General features: G+C 40.9%; 1 protein-coding gene across 3 annotated transcripts in view; it reads right to left on the minus strand.

Annotated features, from left to right (window-relative positions):
* LOC117267307 (uncharacterized) overlaps window positions 1-18,396 on the minus strand; it is a 40,140-nt gene that overhangs the window by 8,284 nt on the left and 13,460 nt on the right. For 2 of the 3 annotated variants that reach the window (XM_033643134.2, XM_078175005.1), the window contains exon 2: window positions 17,406-17,715. In XM_033643134.2, coding sequence (XP_033499025.1) covers window positions 17,406-17,691 — 286 coding nt within the window. In that variant the 5' untranslated portion in view covers window positions 17,692-17,715. The remainder of the gene's footprint in view (window positions 1-17,405; window positions 17,716-18,396) is intronic. The other variant, XM_033643135.2, reaches the window with a different exon arrangement.

The raw sequence follows: 18,396 nt of genomic DNA on the forward strand, positions 1-18,396 counted from the left end.
GTAAACATAACAAACAGTAGCTTTTATGGTCCACAGCAGCAGTGATTGTCCACACTTAAATTACTTTACTGCCTGACCTGGGCGAGCCAGTTCATCCAGCCTGTCCTGGTCATACTTGAACAGCAGTTTAAACAATCAGGGCAGGAGCAATTGGTTTCAGTCATGAACCAATCAGGGCTGTTGTCTTGTAATTTTAAATAATTGTGCTGCTTTCACTCACCTTTCCTCCTGAAGAGAGTTGGAAAGCAGTAGAAATTAGTACTAGAGTTATTGGTCAGAAGCACCACCATGGTTTCTGGTAGAGTAATCCAAATCTACGCCCAACTTGTGTTAAAGAAAAGAGGATCTAAAGTCCGTCAGTTCAAAAAACATCCCGGAAAGATCACAGCACAATGACAGCCTTGCTTGTTATTGATGAAGCTGTTGTTGTCAGTTCATGTCCATGCAGTGTTAAAGGTCTCTACAGCCAATGGACAATCAGAGCTCAGACACTAATCCTCAGCAGCCTAATTCCTGCCACCCCTCTCTGCTGTATCTCCCCCACTCGCTGCTCAACAAGCTACCCAGCATCCCACTGTTGCCCCCCATCTGCAGGCACGCCCGCCCCGGATTGGTCAGTCAGGGCACAGATGAAACTGACATCACGCATGTAAACATTGAGGGGAAAGCTGTTGTTAGGGATTTTGAGGTATGATTGCGTCACGGGTGGCTCCCTCTCACTTGAGCCTCACTGTTAATAAATAACACTACACTGCTTTGTTAGATCAGACACCATTTTCCCTGTTGAACCCTATTAAAAGCAGGAAGTTTCACCTCCCCAGACTTTATTATGATAAATAACTTTTTTGTTTTGCCACAAGGGGGAGTAAGTGATTTAAAAGAATCTATTTCTAAAACAAGATTAAAACCATGTTTAACAGGAGGCCCTCAGCTCCACAGCACATGGTCACACATGTGAAAAATGTTCTCTATTGTTCCCAGCAACATTACGTTAGATTAGTTACTATGCAGCATGAAAACAGAGGATGACAGATCTTAAATTACTCAGTTAATCAGGAGCTGCTATCTAGAGGTTAAACTTATGATCTGGAGACACATTAAAAAAACTTTTATGCTGCTCTTGAGTTGATTTCTGTTGTTTCTTCTCCTTTCTTTCCTTTTAGTTTCTATTTCAGACACCTCAAACTCACGTGCGGCTAAAGGGGGTTTGTTCACTTCCTGGTGCGCTGAGCAGACATGACATGGAATGTATGCCATCTGAACAAATGGAAAACATTCTCATGGTCGTGATCCTAGCGAGTGACTCAAGACAAAAGCAGTTTACAGAGAAAAGGAAAGAAATGAATCGCATGTGTTACCAGTGACAAATAGGAAAAAAACAGTGTTTGAACACACAGACTCCACTCCCTTAAGTGCAGGTTTCAACCTAAAGACGTAAACAGAAAGTTGATATGCATGTGTGGGGTCAAGTCAGTCTAAGACAACACTTATCTGGTTACCATGACAGCACACACTGACTGTAGAGGCCTGAAGTGGTGGGTGGGGCACAGCCGCACGTTAATGAGGGGCTCCTATTATCACTGGTTCTGTGATCACATTGTAATTGTGTCCATATTTATCACTGACATATTAAACACACCATCTGTCACTGAAGCTGACCATATTAACAGGCTGGTAGCGATTATTTACATCTCGGATTTGGATAAACAGACTGAATCTAATGGGTGTGATACTACGTGAGTGCTGGATTTATGTTGCAGACTTCAGTCTCTAATGAGGAAAAACAATGTGCAATCAGATCCAGAGGGGAATTATGTATTACATTTTATGACATGTAAATAACGATGGATTTAAAATAGAACATTTCAGCAAACATCTGTTAGTAAGTGTGCTTTGGTGAAATATGGATTCCCTGGCAGTAAACACAGACAGAAGGGTTCAGGAGATGTGTTACGTCATCAACTCCTGTAAACAAATTACTCCCAGTGACACAGACGGCGATGAAGAGTGTTTATGATCTGCAACCATGGCAATGCTTTGTACATTTTAGCTCTGACTACCTGTTTTAGATTAGGAGCACTGAGTTCTGAATCAATTTGGGCTTAGAATAGAAGGACTGAGAAATTACTCAAGAAGTATTTTAACCTTCTTTTTTCATTTCATTTTGTTATCAAGGCTTTTAAATCAGAGCATACAAATTCATCTTTTAACATTTAGTTAACTGTGACAACAGGGCAGCACAGACAGTTTATCTATGAACAGCAGTAGCCTGATTTACCAGGACAAGGACAAGTCCAAGTCTCTATTTTCTTTTAACCATATTTAATTAATTCAGGAAACTGTTTCATTACATTTCTGTAAAATGTTATATTTTCTGCGACATTTCCATGACGTCTATATGCCGTTTTTAAAGGAACAAGTCATCCTAAAATTAAAGTTACATATTTTTCCTCTTACCTGTACTGATTTTTATCAGTCTTCATTGTTGTGGTGTGAGCTGCCAAGTGTTGGAGATATCGTCCGTAGAGATGTCTGCCTTCTCTCCAATATAATGAAACAAGATGGCACTTGATTTGTGGCGTTCAAAGTGCCAAAAAAAAAATCTGAAAAACTTAACAGCACTGTCTCTTTCCAGAAATCATGACCTGGTTACTCAAGATAATCCAGAGACCTCATTGTGAGCAGTTTCATGTAGGAACTATTTTCTGTCAACCAAACTACACCCACCAATTGCATCACAGTGCAGAAAGAAAGCATGCATCTACTCATGGACAAGACAATGGCTTGTGCTTGTGACAGCACAAGATGAAAAGGTGTGCAAGCAGTAGATGGAAGCTTCATGCTGCGCAGTGATATGTTGGCGAGTGTAGTCCGGCAAAAACAAAACTACATAAAACTGCTCACAACAAGGTCTGTGGATTATCTTGTGTAACTGGGTTCTGATTTCTGGAAAGAGACTTTGCTGTTGAGTTTTTCAAATGTAGTTTTTGGCACTTTGAGCACCACAAACCAAGTGCCGTCTACTTCCATTATAACTGAGAGAAGGCAGACATCTCTACAGCTGATATCTCCAACACTCTGCAACTCACACCAAAACAATCTTGACAGATAAATAGCACTACAGCTAAAAGGAAAAATGTGTGTTTTTGATTTTAGGGTGAACTGTCCCCTTCAGCCCGCTCCACACTGCCAACAGCAAAATTCTAGTAAGGAAATACAGAATCCTTTATTTTTATTTATTTATCGCCTAAAAGATGCCAAATTTTACTTTACATGATGTAGAGATACTGTGAAGTGCCCACGTTATTGTATTTTAATTGTAGAGTGTAAACCTCCCTTCAAGTTACTAAAACCCCCAAATTCTAAGAAAAAAAAAATGCCGAAGACATGACCTCACTGTCCTCAGTGCGGCTACAGCTCTGCCTGACAGATACTAGGTGCTCTAGTTTCAAAAGGGGATGGACAACTGATTTTTTTTTTGTGAAGTTGCTGTCTATATTTTATCTATATCATCTCTAACAGCATCATTTACAAAGCAGGCAGAATGCCAGAAAAAAAGAGGAGAGGAAAAGACAAATTGTTTGCTCCAGAATGTATAAAGTTAAACTTTACTGTAAAAGACAACAGTTTAAGATCCCTGCTTTAGATGGAGCAACACACGCACCCACACTCACACACACACACACACTAGCACAGACAAACTACCACTGACGTGATGTGACTCTTACTTAGCTCCGCTTCATGGGAATCAAACAGATGCAAATGCCCCACACACACCTAACGTCCCTGCCCTAACTTGCCCCTCTCTCTTGTTTTGCACTGCCAGGCAGACAGCCATGCAGAGACATTCTCTCGGGCTCTGAGGGTGCTGTCTGCCAGGTGCTTAAGCCTCTCTAATCAGCACAAACCCAACTCGACGCACTGTGATGACAGTGGGAAAGAGCTGGAGGGGCTCTCTGTTTCTTTAAAAGCCAGTATGCACAGTCTCATCTGGACACATCCTGGTCAGAGCCTGTGTGCTCCATTGACTGTTTTCACGCTCTTGGTTTTCAATGAATAAAATATAAACATCCCGGCTGGAAGAAAGGAAGGACGTAGCGTGGTGTGACAAGGACAACAATCCAGGTAACAGATACACCTGCATCATCTGGCACGCAGAGTTACACTCCAATTCACTGCCAGACAACACAGTCTGTACGCCAGCGAGCCTGCGTGTATCAGATACCTCCAGAAATAATCTCAAGGTGCACACAACACACCGTCACTACTATTTTGCAGGTGGTCACTTTGTTTGCACCACAGTCAATGTCATTATGTCAGTTCACTTCCTGAGCTGACCTGCAGCCTTCACCTGTCACTGCACAGTTTAAAGGCCAAGAGTAAGTAAACTCAGTGCCAGTTTCAGAGCAATGAGGTCTCTATCGATAGGTTTAGCAGTAAGCAACTAATCAGATCCCATTAAAAACTGTACAGGAGAATGTAACATATTCAGGCCTGCTAGTGCCTGTTTAATGTAAGCACAGCGCTGCTACAGGCCCCTGCTACATACAATTACAGACAATACAAAAGCTTCACAGTCCGTTCAGTTAAACAAGAGTGAGTATACACGAATTATACACTCGTTGTATTTAAGCTTTAGCATTTAGCTCAACCCATCCTAGTGCCTACATTCAGCCTCACAGACATGCTAGCATGGCTGTAGGCTCATTAAAAAAGTATTTCACTGCTGTAAAAGATGGTCTTTTCATACAAGTGGGCTGTCTATGTAGTAGAAAGATGCAAATACTTTTGAAAATGGTGCTACAGACCAGAGAAAACAGAAAAAAGGACTGTGGCATTCGCCTTTGCTCAAGAGATAAAAACCTGCAACTACTGGGATGCACTGTGCCGCACCAGACCAATAAATGCTGCCACTGGGTGGTGACGTAATGCGAGCTTGTTCGTTTTCTGTTCTGAGTTTTTGATCTATGGAGGATTTATATTTCTAAAACTTCCCTAGAGCAGAGAAAAGTGATGTTAAAATCCATGATGCCATCACAATGTCAAGGCCAAGGGCTGAGCGGATAGGCCTACTCGCTGGCAGGGCCAGCGGGCAGCATACCCTGGAAGTAAAACTGGAAGCTAGGGGTGGGAATCACCAGAGGCCCTAAGATACTATATTATCACGATATTTAAATCATGATACAATATTATTACGATATTGAAAATGCTGCAATATGCTGAGTATTGCGATAAATACATTGTGATATATTACCTTTTTTTCAACTGTAAATTGTGTCCCAAAATCTAATACGATAAAAAGTTTTCAGTCTGTCCATCTCACTTTGATGATTTTTATTGCAGCAAAATGTATCTGGTGAACTGAAAAAGTAATTTATTATTGTATTAGGCCACCAAAAGTTTAATTTGTACTCATAATATTAAAAATTCATACAATAAAAGAAATCGATAATTGGCGTCCGTGTACCGATACAATACTGCCACACAAAAATATCGTGATACTATGCTATATCCATTTTTCCCCCACCCCTACTTGCAGCTGGAAACTTTTTTTGGCATATGCACCAGGTGAGCAAATCTTATTGGAATGAATAGGCACCATCTTGGGGTCCAGTATCCAGGTTCATGTGCTGAACCTTCATGCAGCCTCACAGAGGTGCTAGCACGACTGTAGTCTCTGGTTTACCATTAATTCTACATCTTCACAAAAAATGAAAAGTGGATCACCTCCCTAACACCCCTGGGCACTAAATCACCAGGTTGTGCTAATGTAAACTGGGCAAGTCCCTCCATTATACACCAGCAGGCTTATCACAGCTCCAGTCCTTGAACGCATCGTGTCAGAACAGTGTGTACTCAGAGAGGAAAACTATGAACACCCAACTCTGTGTTGCACCTTTATTAAACTCTGTTTCAGTAGTGAAGTAAAACCAACAAAGTTATCTTCACCAATGGAACTGTGAATGTCAAGTCTTTACAGTAAGCCCCATTGCTCAAAAAGAGCCTGATTCGACTACAAAAGTCACGACTGGTGACTCACAAAAATTTCCAAGCACATATTTGTCTGTCTCTCTGTAGACTTGCCACAGTGTGTTGGCAAATATTTTCCTTTCGTGACAACAGCGTGTGCAGTCGGTGCACAGCCACAGTAACAATGCATCTGCACATCTTGACAATGAAACAATGTATGATTTCATAAATAATAACTGTTTGGCTTTTGGCCATCCTGCTTAGTTTGGTAACACTGACACCAAACATTAGATCACTGCAAAGAATAAAAGGAACGTGATTAAATGAAACTGAAGCAGATTATTCAGTTGGGACTGGAGGGCAAACCTCTCACCATTCGAGTGACCTTAACGTGATCTCCTCTGCCATTCGGGCGTGGTGACTTTTCACCTATTGAAACAAAATCCTAGTAAATGCCCACAAAACCCTGTGATTATAAGCAAGCATTTGTGCAACTGTTTACTACACAGGTAGTCAAGAAAGTACAGAAATTCCCACAACGTCAGCATCAGCCTGATTCTCACATAACAGCTCAGCAGATGGGCGTCTGTGATGCGTCAGCTAAATTTTCAGATATCTTATAGACAAAGTGACAAAATGTACTTGAAAGTACGACAGAAGTTAACCCCATCCTCATTCCACTATGATGTTTTAATTTACAAATACACATGACAGAATTAACAAGTGGTTTATAAATAATCAGACTGATTCACCTCCCTCATGTGACAGTGTATAAAAAGGCGGACTGGTTGTTTACTTCCCGCCATGAGAGCAAGAAAGTGAAACGTTATCACATGCCAGTTTTCTCAAACCTGTTCTCCTGCCATTTACGGTTGTTGTTTCATCATCACGACACAACTACAAACACACACACTAAACCACAGTGTTGGAAACAACATTAAAGGCACAACTTTTTTTAAAGCAATATTAATTCAATTAATGAAACGACAGTTGATGTTGTCTTTTAGCCTTACTGTTCTGTTCTAAAAATCCCCAAAGCTCCTGTGTGTATTTCACTGAACATGACAGTGTGTATGTTCCAGCTGAATCTAAATAAGGATGCTGTCACTTGTGCACCTGCTGCCTCCTTATTTTCTTCCACTTCCCTAAATGAACAATGTGTTGCAAGTTTTCCATCAGTCTTAACTTGTTCTACTATCTGCCGTCCCAAAGATGAAGTTCTATTTTCCATGAAAACACATTTTCCCTGATTTATGCTATAATGCAATCAAGGCCCTGACACAAGAGAGGCCAGATGCATGAACGATATGTACGCACAAAAACAATGCGTGTGTTTTCCCACACATGAGAATGTGCACACCTTACAGATTCTTCGGACCAGGTGTACACATGGTTTTAGCTGAGATAGCTGCGGGTTATATGATATGGACAAGATTAAATATAAATTATGAGACGATATTGTTTTTAAGTTGTTTTTTAATTTCACTGATTCTGTCAGTGTTTTGCAGGCTGCACAGTGTTCTGTAAAATGTCAATCAAAGGCACATTTATGAAGTTAATATCAAATCATTTTTGAGTGATTCATCTCCCTGTGAGTGATCATTTATCCTGTGAAGCATTTTGTAAAGTCAGTTTCAACATGAGTATCATGAATGAATCACTGATCATCCTTCTTATGTTCAATAATAATAATGATGCAATGATGATTTGCAGAAACATGTGATGAGTTAGTGACACAGATGCTACAAATATCCACAGCCGTGCACGATGACAGCTGCTCCAGCTCTGTAGGAGAACCTTGCCAATGCAACACAGTCAGTGAAATTGCTCTCTCATAACTGTATTTTTAATTGACAGGTCTAATGAATGGTGGAGCGGGCGCAAGTATCGATATGCAGACGGATGTTTAAGGGCGTTTCTACATCAATTCATGGCAAAATGTGGGTGTGTGTGGAAATGAGGCTCATGCAAGTGTGCATGAATCTACACTGAGTTTTATGCATCTGGCCCCTGGCTGCTGTTTGGCCATCAGTCAAGGTGATGCCCTCAGTAAGTGTCTGTGACCCTAGTTTTTTGCAGCGTGTCCTGCACCATTAGCACTAGTCTGCGGCTTTTCAGCTAATTGACCCTGTTGAGTCGGTGGTGGAGAATGTTGGAGGGAGAAAGAAACAGAAGCGAGGAAAGCAAGCAAATGACTAAAGTCAAGAGGGCAAACACAGAAGAAGAGTGGTGTAAAAATGGTCGGCAACGCTGCTTTGTTTCACGTGTATATCCTAACAATGGTTTGCATATCCACAGTGCTAGGTTTTCCCTTTTTGAATACAGACTACTGCCGTCTGTATGCAGAGTTATTTTTTCCCAGAACGTACTCGTAGTTGACCATTGGCTATAGTCTTTGTGGTGTGTTCAAGTGCAACGTTGTGGCCAAGAGACAGATGATGTGAGGTGTCGGCCTTCGTCGCCACAAGATATTTGATGTCTGTTTGATGCGTCTGCACCTTAAATAAATACACTGTCTATAACAAAATATTCAACAGAGGAAGTCAAATAAAATGCCTCCCGTGATCCGTCACCTGACATACAGTATATGCCAAACACTCACTCACACACAAAGGGCTCCCTATTTCTAACTTCCTCAAAGAACTATCTTTATTATGCTCAGGAATGTGAGGAATCTCTGAGGGAGTATTTCGAGCCAACAGGTGACCTTCCTGGGACTGTATGACCTAATCAGTCTTCACTTCACCATATTTCCATTTAACCAAACCAAGGCCGTTCCTCTCAGAGCCCATTATGAAGCCGAGGCAAGATCTGAGCTGCCAGAGTTGCGTAAGAGAGGCCCATCTTCTAGTTTTACACAGGATCGAGTAAAGTGACAGCACGGCAGGGACATAAATCACTGTCAGAAGGGCTGTGGAGGAATGTGACTAAGTGCATTTACTCAAGTGCCCTACGTAAAATTTGAGGTACTTGTACTTTACTTGAGTCTTTCCTTTAATGGCATCATCTGCGTCTCTCCCATGACATCCCTGAGGGAAATATTGTACCTCTTATTTCACTACAATTATCTGGAAGCTTTAGTACTTTACAAATTAAGATTTTTACACAAAAAACATATTTCAGTTGGAAAATATGATGCTTTGTGATGAATAAAACTCGACAACAGTTTATACAAGGGCAGCTGAAATTATCAGTCAAGCAATTGAGTGACAGAAAATAAATTAGCAGCTATTTTTATAATTGTTTAAACATTTTTCATATAAAATACGTCACAGTTCCAGCTTCACAAATGTGAGGATTTGCCGCGTTTCCTTTTAATCATTTTAATACTTTAAATATATTGTTAATAATGTTGAGATTTGGGCTGTTGCTTTGGGCTCGGGGTCATTGTGTCGACATTTATCACTATTTGCAGAATGTTTACACACCAAACAATCAGTAGATTAAGCAGCAGATGGAGCAGATTAATCCATCATGAAAATAATCAGCAGTAAATAGTTCAAAGTGGGCTCCGCCTCAACCAACTACAACAGTAAAATCCTGCTTTTCCATTAATGCATGAGTCATAATAATCCAACCGTCATAGGGGACATTTTTCTGCACTGAGTACTTTGACTTTTTCTACATTACGTACATTCGATTATACTGTCTTACTCAAGTAACATTTTTAATGCAGGACTTTTACTAGGCATTTAATTTAGTAGTTTGAAAACTTCCTCCACATCTGCAGACAGGTAACAAAGGAATTAGACAAATGGAAGCAAATTAAACACGTGACGACAGATAATCTTTTGGCCTTTTAGCTCAGGATGAATCATTGCACAGGTAATCAGAGAAGACAACGCAGAGTTAATGGATCTCCACATTGAAAGGTCCAGGAGGTCCAGAGTTTATCACCTCCAAAAACTGCTACTGTGCAGTTTCCTCTCTGGTCAAACTCCAAAGGCTTTGTTTACAAAAATGCATTACCACAAGAGCAAAGGGTACAGTAGCCCCATACAGAAAATCTATAGCAACCTGTTTGTCATCCTTAAATCAAACGGAAAAGCAAACACACGGCCAGATTCAATTGTCTGATGTGTTAATAGTATCAGTCCAAAATTAGGAAATATCAGATTAAAGATTAAATAATCAAGATTACAAATCTGACCAGACATTCAATGGCAGCTTTAAGTATGTGACAGTTTTCAATACTCTGTGCTGCGGACACATTGCAGTTGGTCAATTTTTCCCTAAAAATAAAATCTCTGAAAAATCCCCATTTTCAGAGTGGGATTTGGTGAATTAATCTTTTAAGAAAATACATTTACCCCCCAAAAATTTAAATAATCTGAATTCCAGTTTGAGTAGGGATGTGTTAAGAGCAACTGTAGATTCACTTTGACTATTAATTAGGTTATACATAGCCTAAGTATTGGGAAATGGAAAAGATTTGAGTACACTGTGTTCTTAAAAAAATATTGTGGGAAAAAAGAGACAACAGATTTTGCTGCTTTGTATTGATGCGTCAAATAAGTTTTTGGAAAAGTTGGCGGTGATATTGTTTAGTGCCTTCGGCCCCACCCCACCCACTGCAGGACAGGTACAACATGTTGTTTCTTCTCCCCACTGAGATGAAGGGCCCATGTTGTATAGAGTTCTCAGCCCGTCTACAGTCCTACAGGTAAACTGACTGGAAACGAAACACTCACTTAAAATGCTTCATTATGTTTTTTTCCTGTAAGAACTTCAAAGTGAATTGTTAAAGCTACTCCTTTATTTTATTTTAGGAGGGGCTCTGTTACTGACATGAGTGACTGAGCCCTCTGACAGGAAAATGCTGATTTAATAACAGCAAATTCACGCAGAGGCTCTGGCTTAGGGGGTCCCTGATCCCTGGGGCTCTAGGGCCTCTGGGCCTGGTAGACCTATTCTGTAATATATCCATGTCTAGGGCTGCAACTAACGATTATTTTACTGTCCCTTAATCTGCAGATTTACCACTGTTAATTGAGTAAATAAAATGTATATTGACTGTCACATAATTATAAAAATAAGACAAAATTAAATGAATAAAATTTCCTAGAGCTCACGGTGATGTGATCAAACTAGGGATGGGCGACATATATCGGGCCAATAAATTATAATGGGACATTTTTATAATTATGCATTATTCCGATAATTAAAATTCTAGCTGAAAAACAGCGCCAATAATATGAAGCCAGGCTGCTTTCACTGACTTAACAAGGACAGCATGTACACACCCATCACAGTGGGTGGCGGTACATGTACCTTTTAACTTGGTTTGCGAGCCGCCAATAAACAAAGGAGAAGAGTCACAACATCTACAGCACGCTGTCTAGAGGTCCAAACATGTCACGGTGTGGATGTCTTTCACAGTTCCAGAGGAAGACAACTGGATTGCCCTGAGGATCTGATCTCCAACAGCCCGACACAGGTTAGACACAGCGCTGAAGGACCGTCTCCTAAGTGTTAGCACAAGCTAATTAGCAGCAGCAGCTAACATCCAACACCAAGCTTTTAAAGCTCGACTTTGTTGTTAAAGTTATTTATAACTGCTAGCCATGTGATGCTACAGTTATTTGTATTGTTACCTGGCAACCCAGTGTGGAGCACATCTCTCTCTGGCTGCGTGTGTGTGAGACACAGCTACTTGTTTGTCTACAGGTTATACACTTATTTTTAAAATACAAGAATGTGAAATTATCGGTTATCGTATCAGTTATCGGCCATGAGATGCAGGTAAATATCGGTTATCGGTATCTGTTTAAATCAAACTGCCCAAATTTGTTCATCATATTCAGTTTACTGTCAAGTATAAAGAGAAAAGGAGAAAACCCTCACAGTTCAGAAGCTAGAAATAGGGAACAGTTGGCATTTCTACTACTGAAGAACTTACTTAATTAATCGTGTATGAAAGATGAACTAATCATTTCAGCTTTAAAATGGTCTGTTATGGTGATTTATAGTTCTCTTATGAACTTCAGCATCCAGAATAAAACAACATCATGTAAAAACTATTTTGAAAAGACGTTTCTGATGTTGTTTTGTATACTCTGTATCTGCGATGACATTGAGGTTTGATACCAAGGCGTTCATACTTACACACACACACACACACGATCCTCTGTGGTACCAGTGTCCCGGTTGAGGAGGAACGTTGGGAGTGAAGGGGTCAGGAAAAACAGAACCCCTTGTTCCTCCCTCACTGTAACAGTCCTGGCATGGCTTTTAATTAACTGGCACTGTGCCTGCCATACCAGGCATTTAGTGGGCAGGAGGCCCCTCTGGCATCAATACAGATCATCATCAGGGGCTCAGCTGGAGGTATTCAATTCTCTGGCCAAGTGTGTTACATTGCACCGTGTCCTGCTCCTCCTGCAATAAACTTCCTCTGGATGCATTTTGGGAATTCGCTGAGCTCCTTCTCTAATCAGAGGAAGCGTCTGGCGAGGAGTTTACTGCGGTCTGTTGCCAGCACCAACAATCTGCATGCCACACACAACACGCTGTTCGCTGAGGGCTCAATGGGAGCATATGTTAATACCTGGCACATAACTCACACTTAATAGGCAACACTTCCAGCGTCGTGGTGACATAATTCTGCTACCCTGAGGCCTATTACCTTGAGGGAATAAATATAGAATAAAATCATTGTGGCTGCTATAAAAACAATGTTTAAAGGTTGGTTCCAACTTTAAAAAAAAATCAGAAATCTACTTTTTTCAGTAATTCTTCTTGAGTGCATGTTTGGAGAAGTGAAAGAAGAATTCATGGCTTCAGTCCGATGTGGGAGGTATCCTCTGAGCTGACCTTGGCAGAGGAGAAATACCTTATCTGTCATCACAGTTTACTTTCTCTTACAAAACTCTTAGGCTCACACTGCTGTTGTAACTAACCATAAGTAGCATAGCGTAGTGCAAAGATTGTGTAATGCAGTCTACTGTACTGCTGACGCACTTGTCTATGCATTCACCGTCTACCAAAAGCCACAGATATGACTGAAAACGTGTTTATACATATTCTGTTGTGGGTATAGTTTGACTGTGTGAATGAGTTTGAATCCCATGGAAATCCCCACCGACACCCTTCCCGCTGAACTACAAGTTCTACATGGAGAAGACGCAGCAAAAGAACCGGGCGGGACCTCTGTGTCTGTGCGGCAATTAGCCAAGACTGCACAAACACTGGCAGCCAAACACACATAAAACAGCCCAGGCCCAAAACTGTGTTCGCCTTTCTGTTTTTGTGTGAGGCTTGTCAGTAGAACAAGGTTCTGCTGGCTGATGTTTTTGTGTTTCAGGTCTGACTGCATCAGGGTGTGATTAATGAGGGTGTTAAACTAAAGTTAGAACTTAGAGTTCACACTGGGAAAAAAACTGTTTTCACAAAGAGAAAACAGGACTGGTGTAGTTCAGCATGCTGACATGCGAGTGCACATGTGCAAGCTTCAACAAGATCCCACAGCTCTGGGAAAAGTACATTGCTGCCATTTCCTTGGGAGCGTGTGAATTTTTTTTTTTGTATTCACTTTGTGTGTGAATTTTGCTTGTCTGGGTGTATGTGTACCCGTGTGGCTGCACACAGGTTGAAATAAAATACACCATCCACTTCACACGTGTCCTGCGTGGATGGACGCCATAGTGCAGCACTTCTCCCTCCACGTAACCTGAAGACCAGGTAAGTTAAGTGATGGTGTCACAGAACAGGACAGACAGAGATTTCTTTTCACGGCAAACAAAATGAGCTTAAGTTCAGAAGGGGAGTAGGAAGACACTCTGTTCAAACATCCCCCCAGTGAACAAACACACATGCCTGGGAGCCAAGGAGCAGCATATTCGACTGGTTCCCAGGAAGGTCTTCCTACTCATCTGAGATAGACTACTCTCTACAGAAATGTCTTTTAAGAGGAGCTACACCCATTTTCAAAATTCATACATGTTGTTCCTATGTCCAAAAATGAAGGTAAACATGAACAACTCTCTCACAAACCAAAAACTAGAGTGCTAAATCTCAAATTTGTGATGTCATAGGGTGTAAAGCCTGGAGCTGCTCCACAGACAATAAATTGGGAATGTTCTAGATGACACTTAAAGCACCCAGAGTAATGATCTGAGGAACACTACATTATAATAAAGCTAATTCAGGTATAAAAAAGAAAAAACATTCTGTGGATCCACAAAATCAGGCTCCCATTTATTGTGGAGCAGCTCCAGACTTTACACCCTATGACATCACACATTTGAGACTTCTCTGGTTTCTGGCTTTGACAGACAGTAGCTCATGTTCACAAATATTGATTGAACTTTCCTAGGCCATGGAAATAACATACTGGGGTTTTTTTTTGCCCATGTAATTTTTGTTTCTAGAATCCGGTATTACACTAATGTCAAATGCAAAGTACTTTTTGGTGTGTTGAAACAGAGAAATAAAACATCATCTTCTTATAACCGCCCACTAATCTCTGAAAAACATATCATCATATAAATGCAAAATCTGTGGGTAACACAACAAGATTTTGGTACCCTAAGTGTTCTGTTTTTTATGTTTGTAGACCCAAGGTAGTCTGAGCAGTATCAAGTTTCAGTGGTCCATGTAAAGAGATGGAATGCATTGACCGAAACGCAATCTCCGAACCCATCAGCTATCATCTGACAATGACTTAGTTTTATATTACCTTTTTTTTACAATGTATCTGCATTCATGTGCTGATATCTCTTTATAGAGATTAGCCGAAATGACCAGCCCACAGAAGAGGAAGTCATGGCCTAGATATCCACTGGCTACACCAGATCTCCCAAACTATCGGCCATTGCCCCCAGAAGCTTATCGTCGTCAGATTGATAGCTGATGGGTTCCAAGACTGACCCCTCCACCCATCCCAAACTCTCAAAAAGTGGCAGAGAAGAAACACATGCATACAAACGACTAATTAAAATAAATATCATGCACACAAAAAGTGAATAAAATGAAGTAAAAAAGGGAGGGGAGTACTATTAGAGGGAAGCTCAAGGTGCTTTCATCAAAGAATGGATGCATTGATGTATCAGTTGAGGTACGAGTATTTACATATGAGATAATAGGAAGCCATCTTTTATAGGAACTGGCAAATGAACAAAGACGTGGGTGGATTCCAGCTTTTCCACTGTAACCATCTCCGGGATATGAGTGAGGCCAAAGCAACAACCTTTGAATCTTTCTTAGTGAGACTGGATGGTTCAAGAGGATCTCCAAAGGTCTTGTGCAATATTGAGGGCTTTGTCTAACGTATTAAAAAAGTTAACCAGAACTCAGTATGATCCATCTGTGACAAGCCACATCAACCACGGGTATCACTTGTACCTGGAAACAACTTATTAACCCTGGCTTTAATAAAATGAACCCTATGCAGGACCTTAAACTGAGTTTAACTTAGACAGGCACGTGAAGATGTAGCTTTTACCCTGACTAACGCCTCTTTCCCACGATTCATGTGTCACATCAAGCTCAAGCTTCTTTTCCCAGTTACCCCTAAACCCCTGCAAGACAGGCCACACCCGAGGATGATATATTCATATGAAACTGAGATCACACCACATGCCTGAGGGACAGAAAGCATCTTAACGACAAGAGGACCCACTGGAATCTGAGACAAGGAAATAAAAAAAATATGCAAATGTAATTACAAGTTAGAAAGTACCAGAACAATTTATACTTATAAGCATATAAGCCCTCAAAATATAAATCTGTGAAACACCTCAGGCAACCCTCTCTCCATTGAGTGAAAAAGAACTGGGTTTCTGTTGTATTTGGGACAACAAGAAGTCAGAGGGGCCACTTGTGGGTTTTAGCCCATTAGCAACAAATTACTTCACATGATAATGACAATCTTTATTTTACTAATATTTATTCTGAACTGCAGGTTTTTTCCTTCCTTGTAGGCACCCATTAGTCTCTTTCACATCAGCACAGCATGTTAATGAACTGGAATGGCCTTGATAGAGATTCATTCATCACAGTTTAATAATTTGTTACTTGAATGGTTTGGTTTGTGCGAGTGTGAGTATGTGCCAGGAGACTGGTGATGCATTCAAAGATGCTCTTACATCCAAACCTAATTCCCAGCTGGTGAAATTGTATTTCTTTTGTCGGGCTGCAATGAATGACTTATTTTTAATTAATGTAAATTATTTAATTTCTCAATTAATTGTTAAGACTACAAGAAACGTTTGAAAATAGTGACAGAATAGCCTATTGCAAGTTCCCAGAGCTCCTTGTTTAATCCAAACAACAGCCCATGACCAAAAAATACACAAAAAGCAACACATCTACACATTTGAGAATCTGAAACAACCCAGTGTTTGGCTTCATTGCTGGCACTAGCAATTAATCGACTTTCAAAATGGTGTGCAATTTATTTTTCAGTCAGCTCTATTATTACATTGTGTAATGAGCAAGATAGACGCCGAGGGCGACATAGGTTTGGCAAATAAACTGTTCACTGCAATTAAATTAGCTACCTGAAGCAGGTTTCGAGTCTCTGCAAGCTGAGTCTCATTTTCTGGTGAAATGACACCACTGGCCTTCTGGACAGTACAAAGTAAATGTCAGTGTTTTCCCAGGAAAATTGATTGGCTGAGGTGGTACACCCGACAGATCTTGACACATCTCATCTCGGGATCAAATGAGTAAAGGACAGCCCAATCAATAGCCACATCCATTAAAGGAGTGAGCTATATTCTAGCGAGCAAAAAACAGGAAGTTGTCTGAGTTGGCGGCTAGCAGCTAACGGTGCTAACAACATGAACAGCGCTAACAATGGCAACAGTGCTAACAGAACCAAGAGTGTTAACAAGGAGGGGCAGCAGAAGGGTGGGTGCAATGATTCTGCGACAACGCTGCTCTGCCTCGATGGGCCAGGAAAGCATTATCAGCTGTAACTGCCATATGAGCGCAGAGCAGAGCAGTGACGATTAGCTAGCCAGTGGGACACACAGGGGTTCACATGCATTAATGTGCACACACAGCTGGACCATCTACTACAAAAGAACAGAGAAGCTTGGGCTACAACACACACAGATGGAGCGTGACTTCATTTTCTGCTCAGGACTCCATTACTTCACTATGTCTTTATATAGAAAACAGCTGTTTGCTGTTATATTAATAAACTGAATGTTGTATACAGCTCCTTTAAATATATGGCTTTGCTGTGTCAAAGAGTGTCTCTGCTCTTTTTCCCAATAGATTAATGCTTTATTTCATAAAAGTGTGTTAACCTTTACAATGATAGTGGGTGTGGTCTGTTTCTGGTGAGTTGGTCCACCTAATTTTTCTATGGTGTGCTCACAGAAACAGTTTTTTTTTTAATGGAAAATATTGTCAGATAGTAGCCCCAAACACCATTATAAAATACTTAAGGGGATAAAATGGTTGTTGAGCATCCTGTAGGCTCTTACCATGACCGTTACCTTGTGGCCTTCCCGACTTATGTCCTCCCTTGTGTCCACCCTGATGCCCAGCAGGGTGCCCATCCAAAGCCAAGTCGAGTGCAGGACCGAGACCCAGGCCCTGCCCCTTAGCACTGAGCTCCTTCCTCTTCTTGCCCTTCAGCCAGCCCAGAGCCCGGCCCAGGGAGTGGCTGCGCTTCTTCTGGCCCCTTTTGCCATGCTTCTCCTGGGCAAAAATATCAACCACATCCTGGGGAAGCAGTTCCCCGAACCCTAGCGAGTCACGGTTTGACATACCACCTCACACTGGAGCTATGTCCTGGAAAGAGGAGAGAAGAGAGGGGAGGCTGAAATTAAATTTTAGCCATCAACATCAGCATTATCAAACCATGATATGTGCCAACACTCAGGGAGACATACTAAACACCATATTGTTTGATTGATTTTTAACATTTCTGGCTTCCACTGGTGGCAATTAAAATCAACTTACAGACCTGAACCTTGCATTAGGTAACCCATAACAGTAGGGCTCCACAACTATTTAGAATATTACTGAAATCGCTATATTGCAGTGCAATATTCAAATCACCAGAGCTAGAATTCTTTGATAAAGGTAAAATGTGTCACAATGGTACCATTAAAATGACGCATCATGGTGCTACAAAGCTGCCCCGGCCTAAAAATCATATTCTAGACATAAGGGAACATACTTGTTTGGTAGAGACCCCAGCAAAAGTCACATCATGATCATTTTTATATTTCTTTCAGTAACAATGAAACGCAAAAACTACCATTCCCACTTAAATGGAGGCTCATATCACAATTTAGGACACAAAATGTCAACTTTATTTCTTGTCAGAGATACCCTGTCATTGTGTGCAGTTGCAAGCAGGGGCTGTTATGAAAACCAACCTTACTGTTCTGCTCAAGAAAATCACAACATCCGATATTTGAGAGTTGGCCAGTGTATAAAAAAACCCTCTCTAGCTCAGGAAGCTGC

Source organism: Epinephelus lanceolatus, chromosome 15 (genome assembly GCF_041903045.1).
Source record: "Epinephelus lanceolatus isolate andai-2023 chromosome 15, ASM4190304v1, whole genome shotgun sequence".
In the NCBI taxonomy this organism is placed as follows: Eukaryota; Metazoa; Chordata; class Actinopteri; order Perciformes; family Serranidae; genus Epinephelus; species Epinephelus lanceolatus.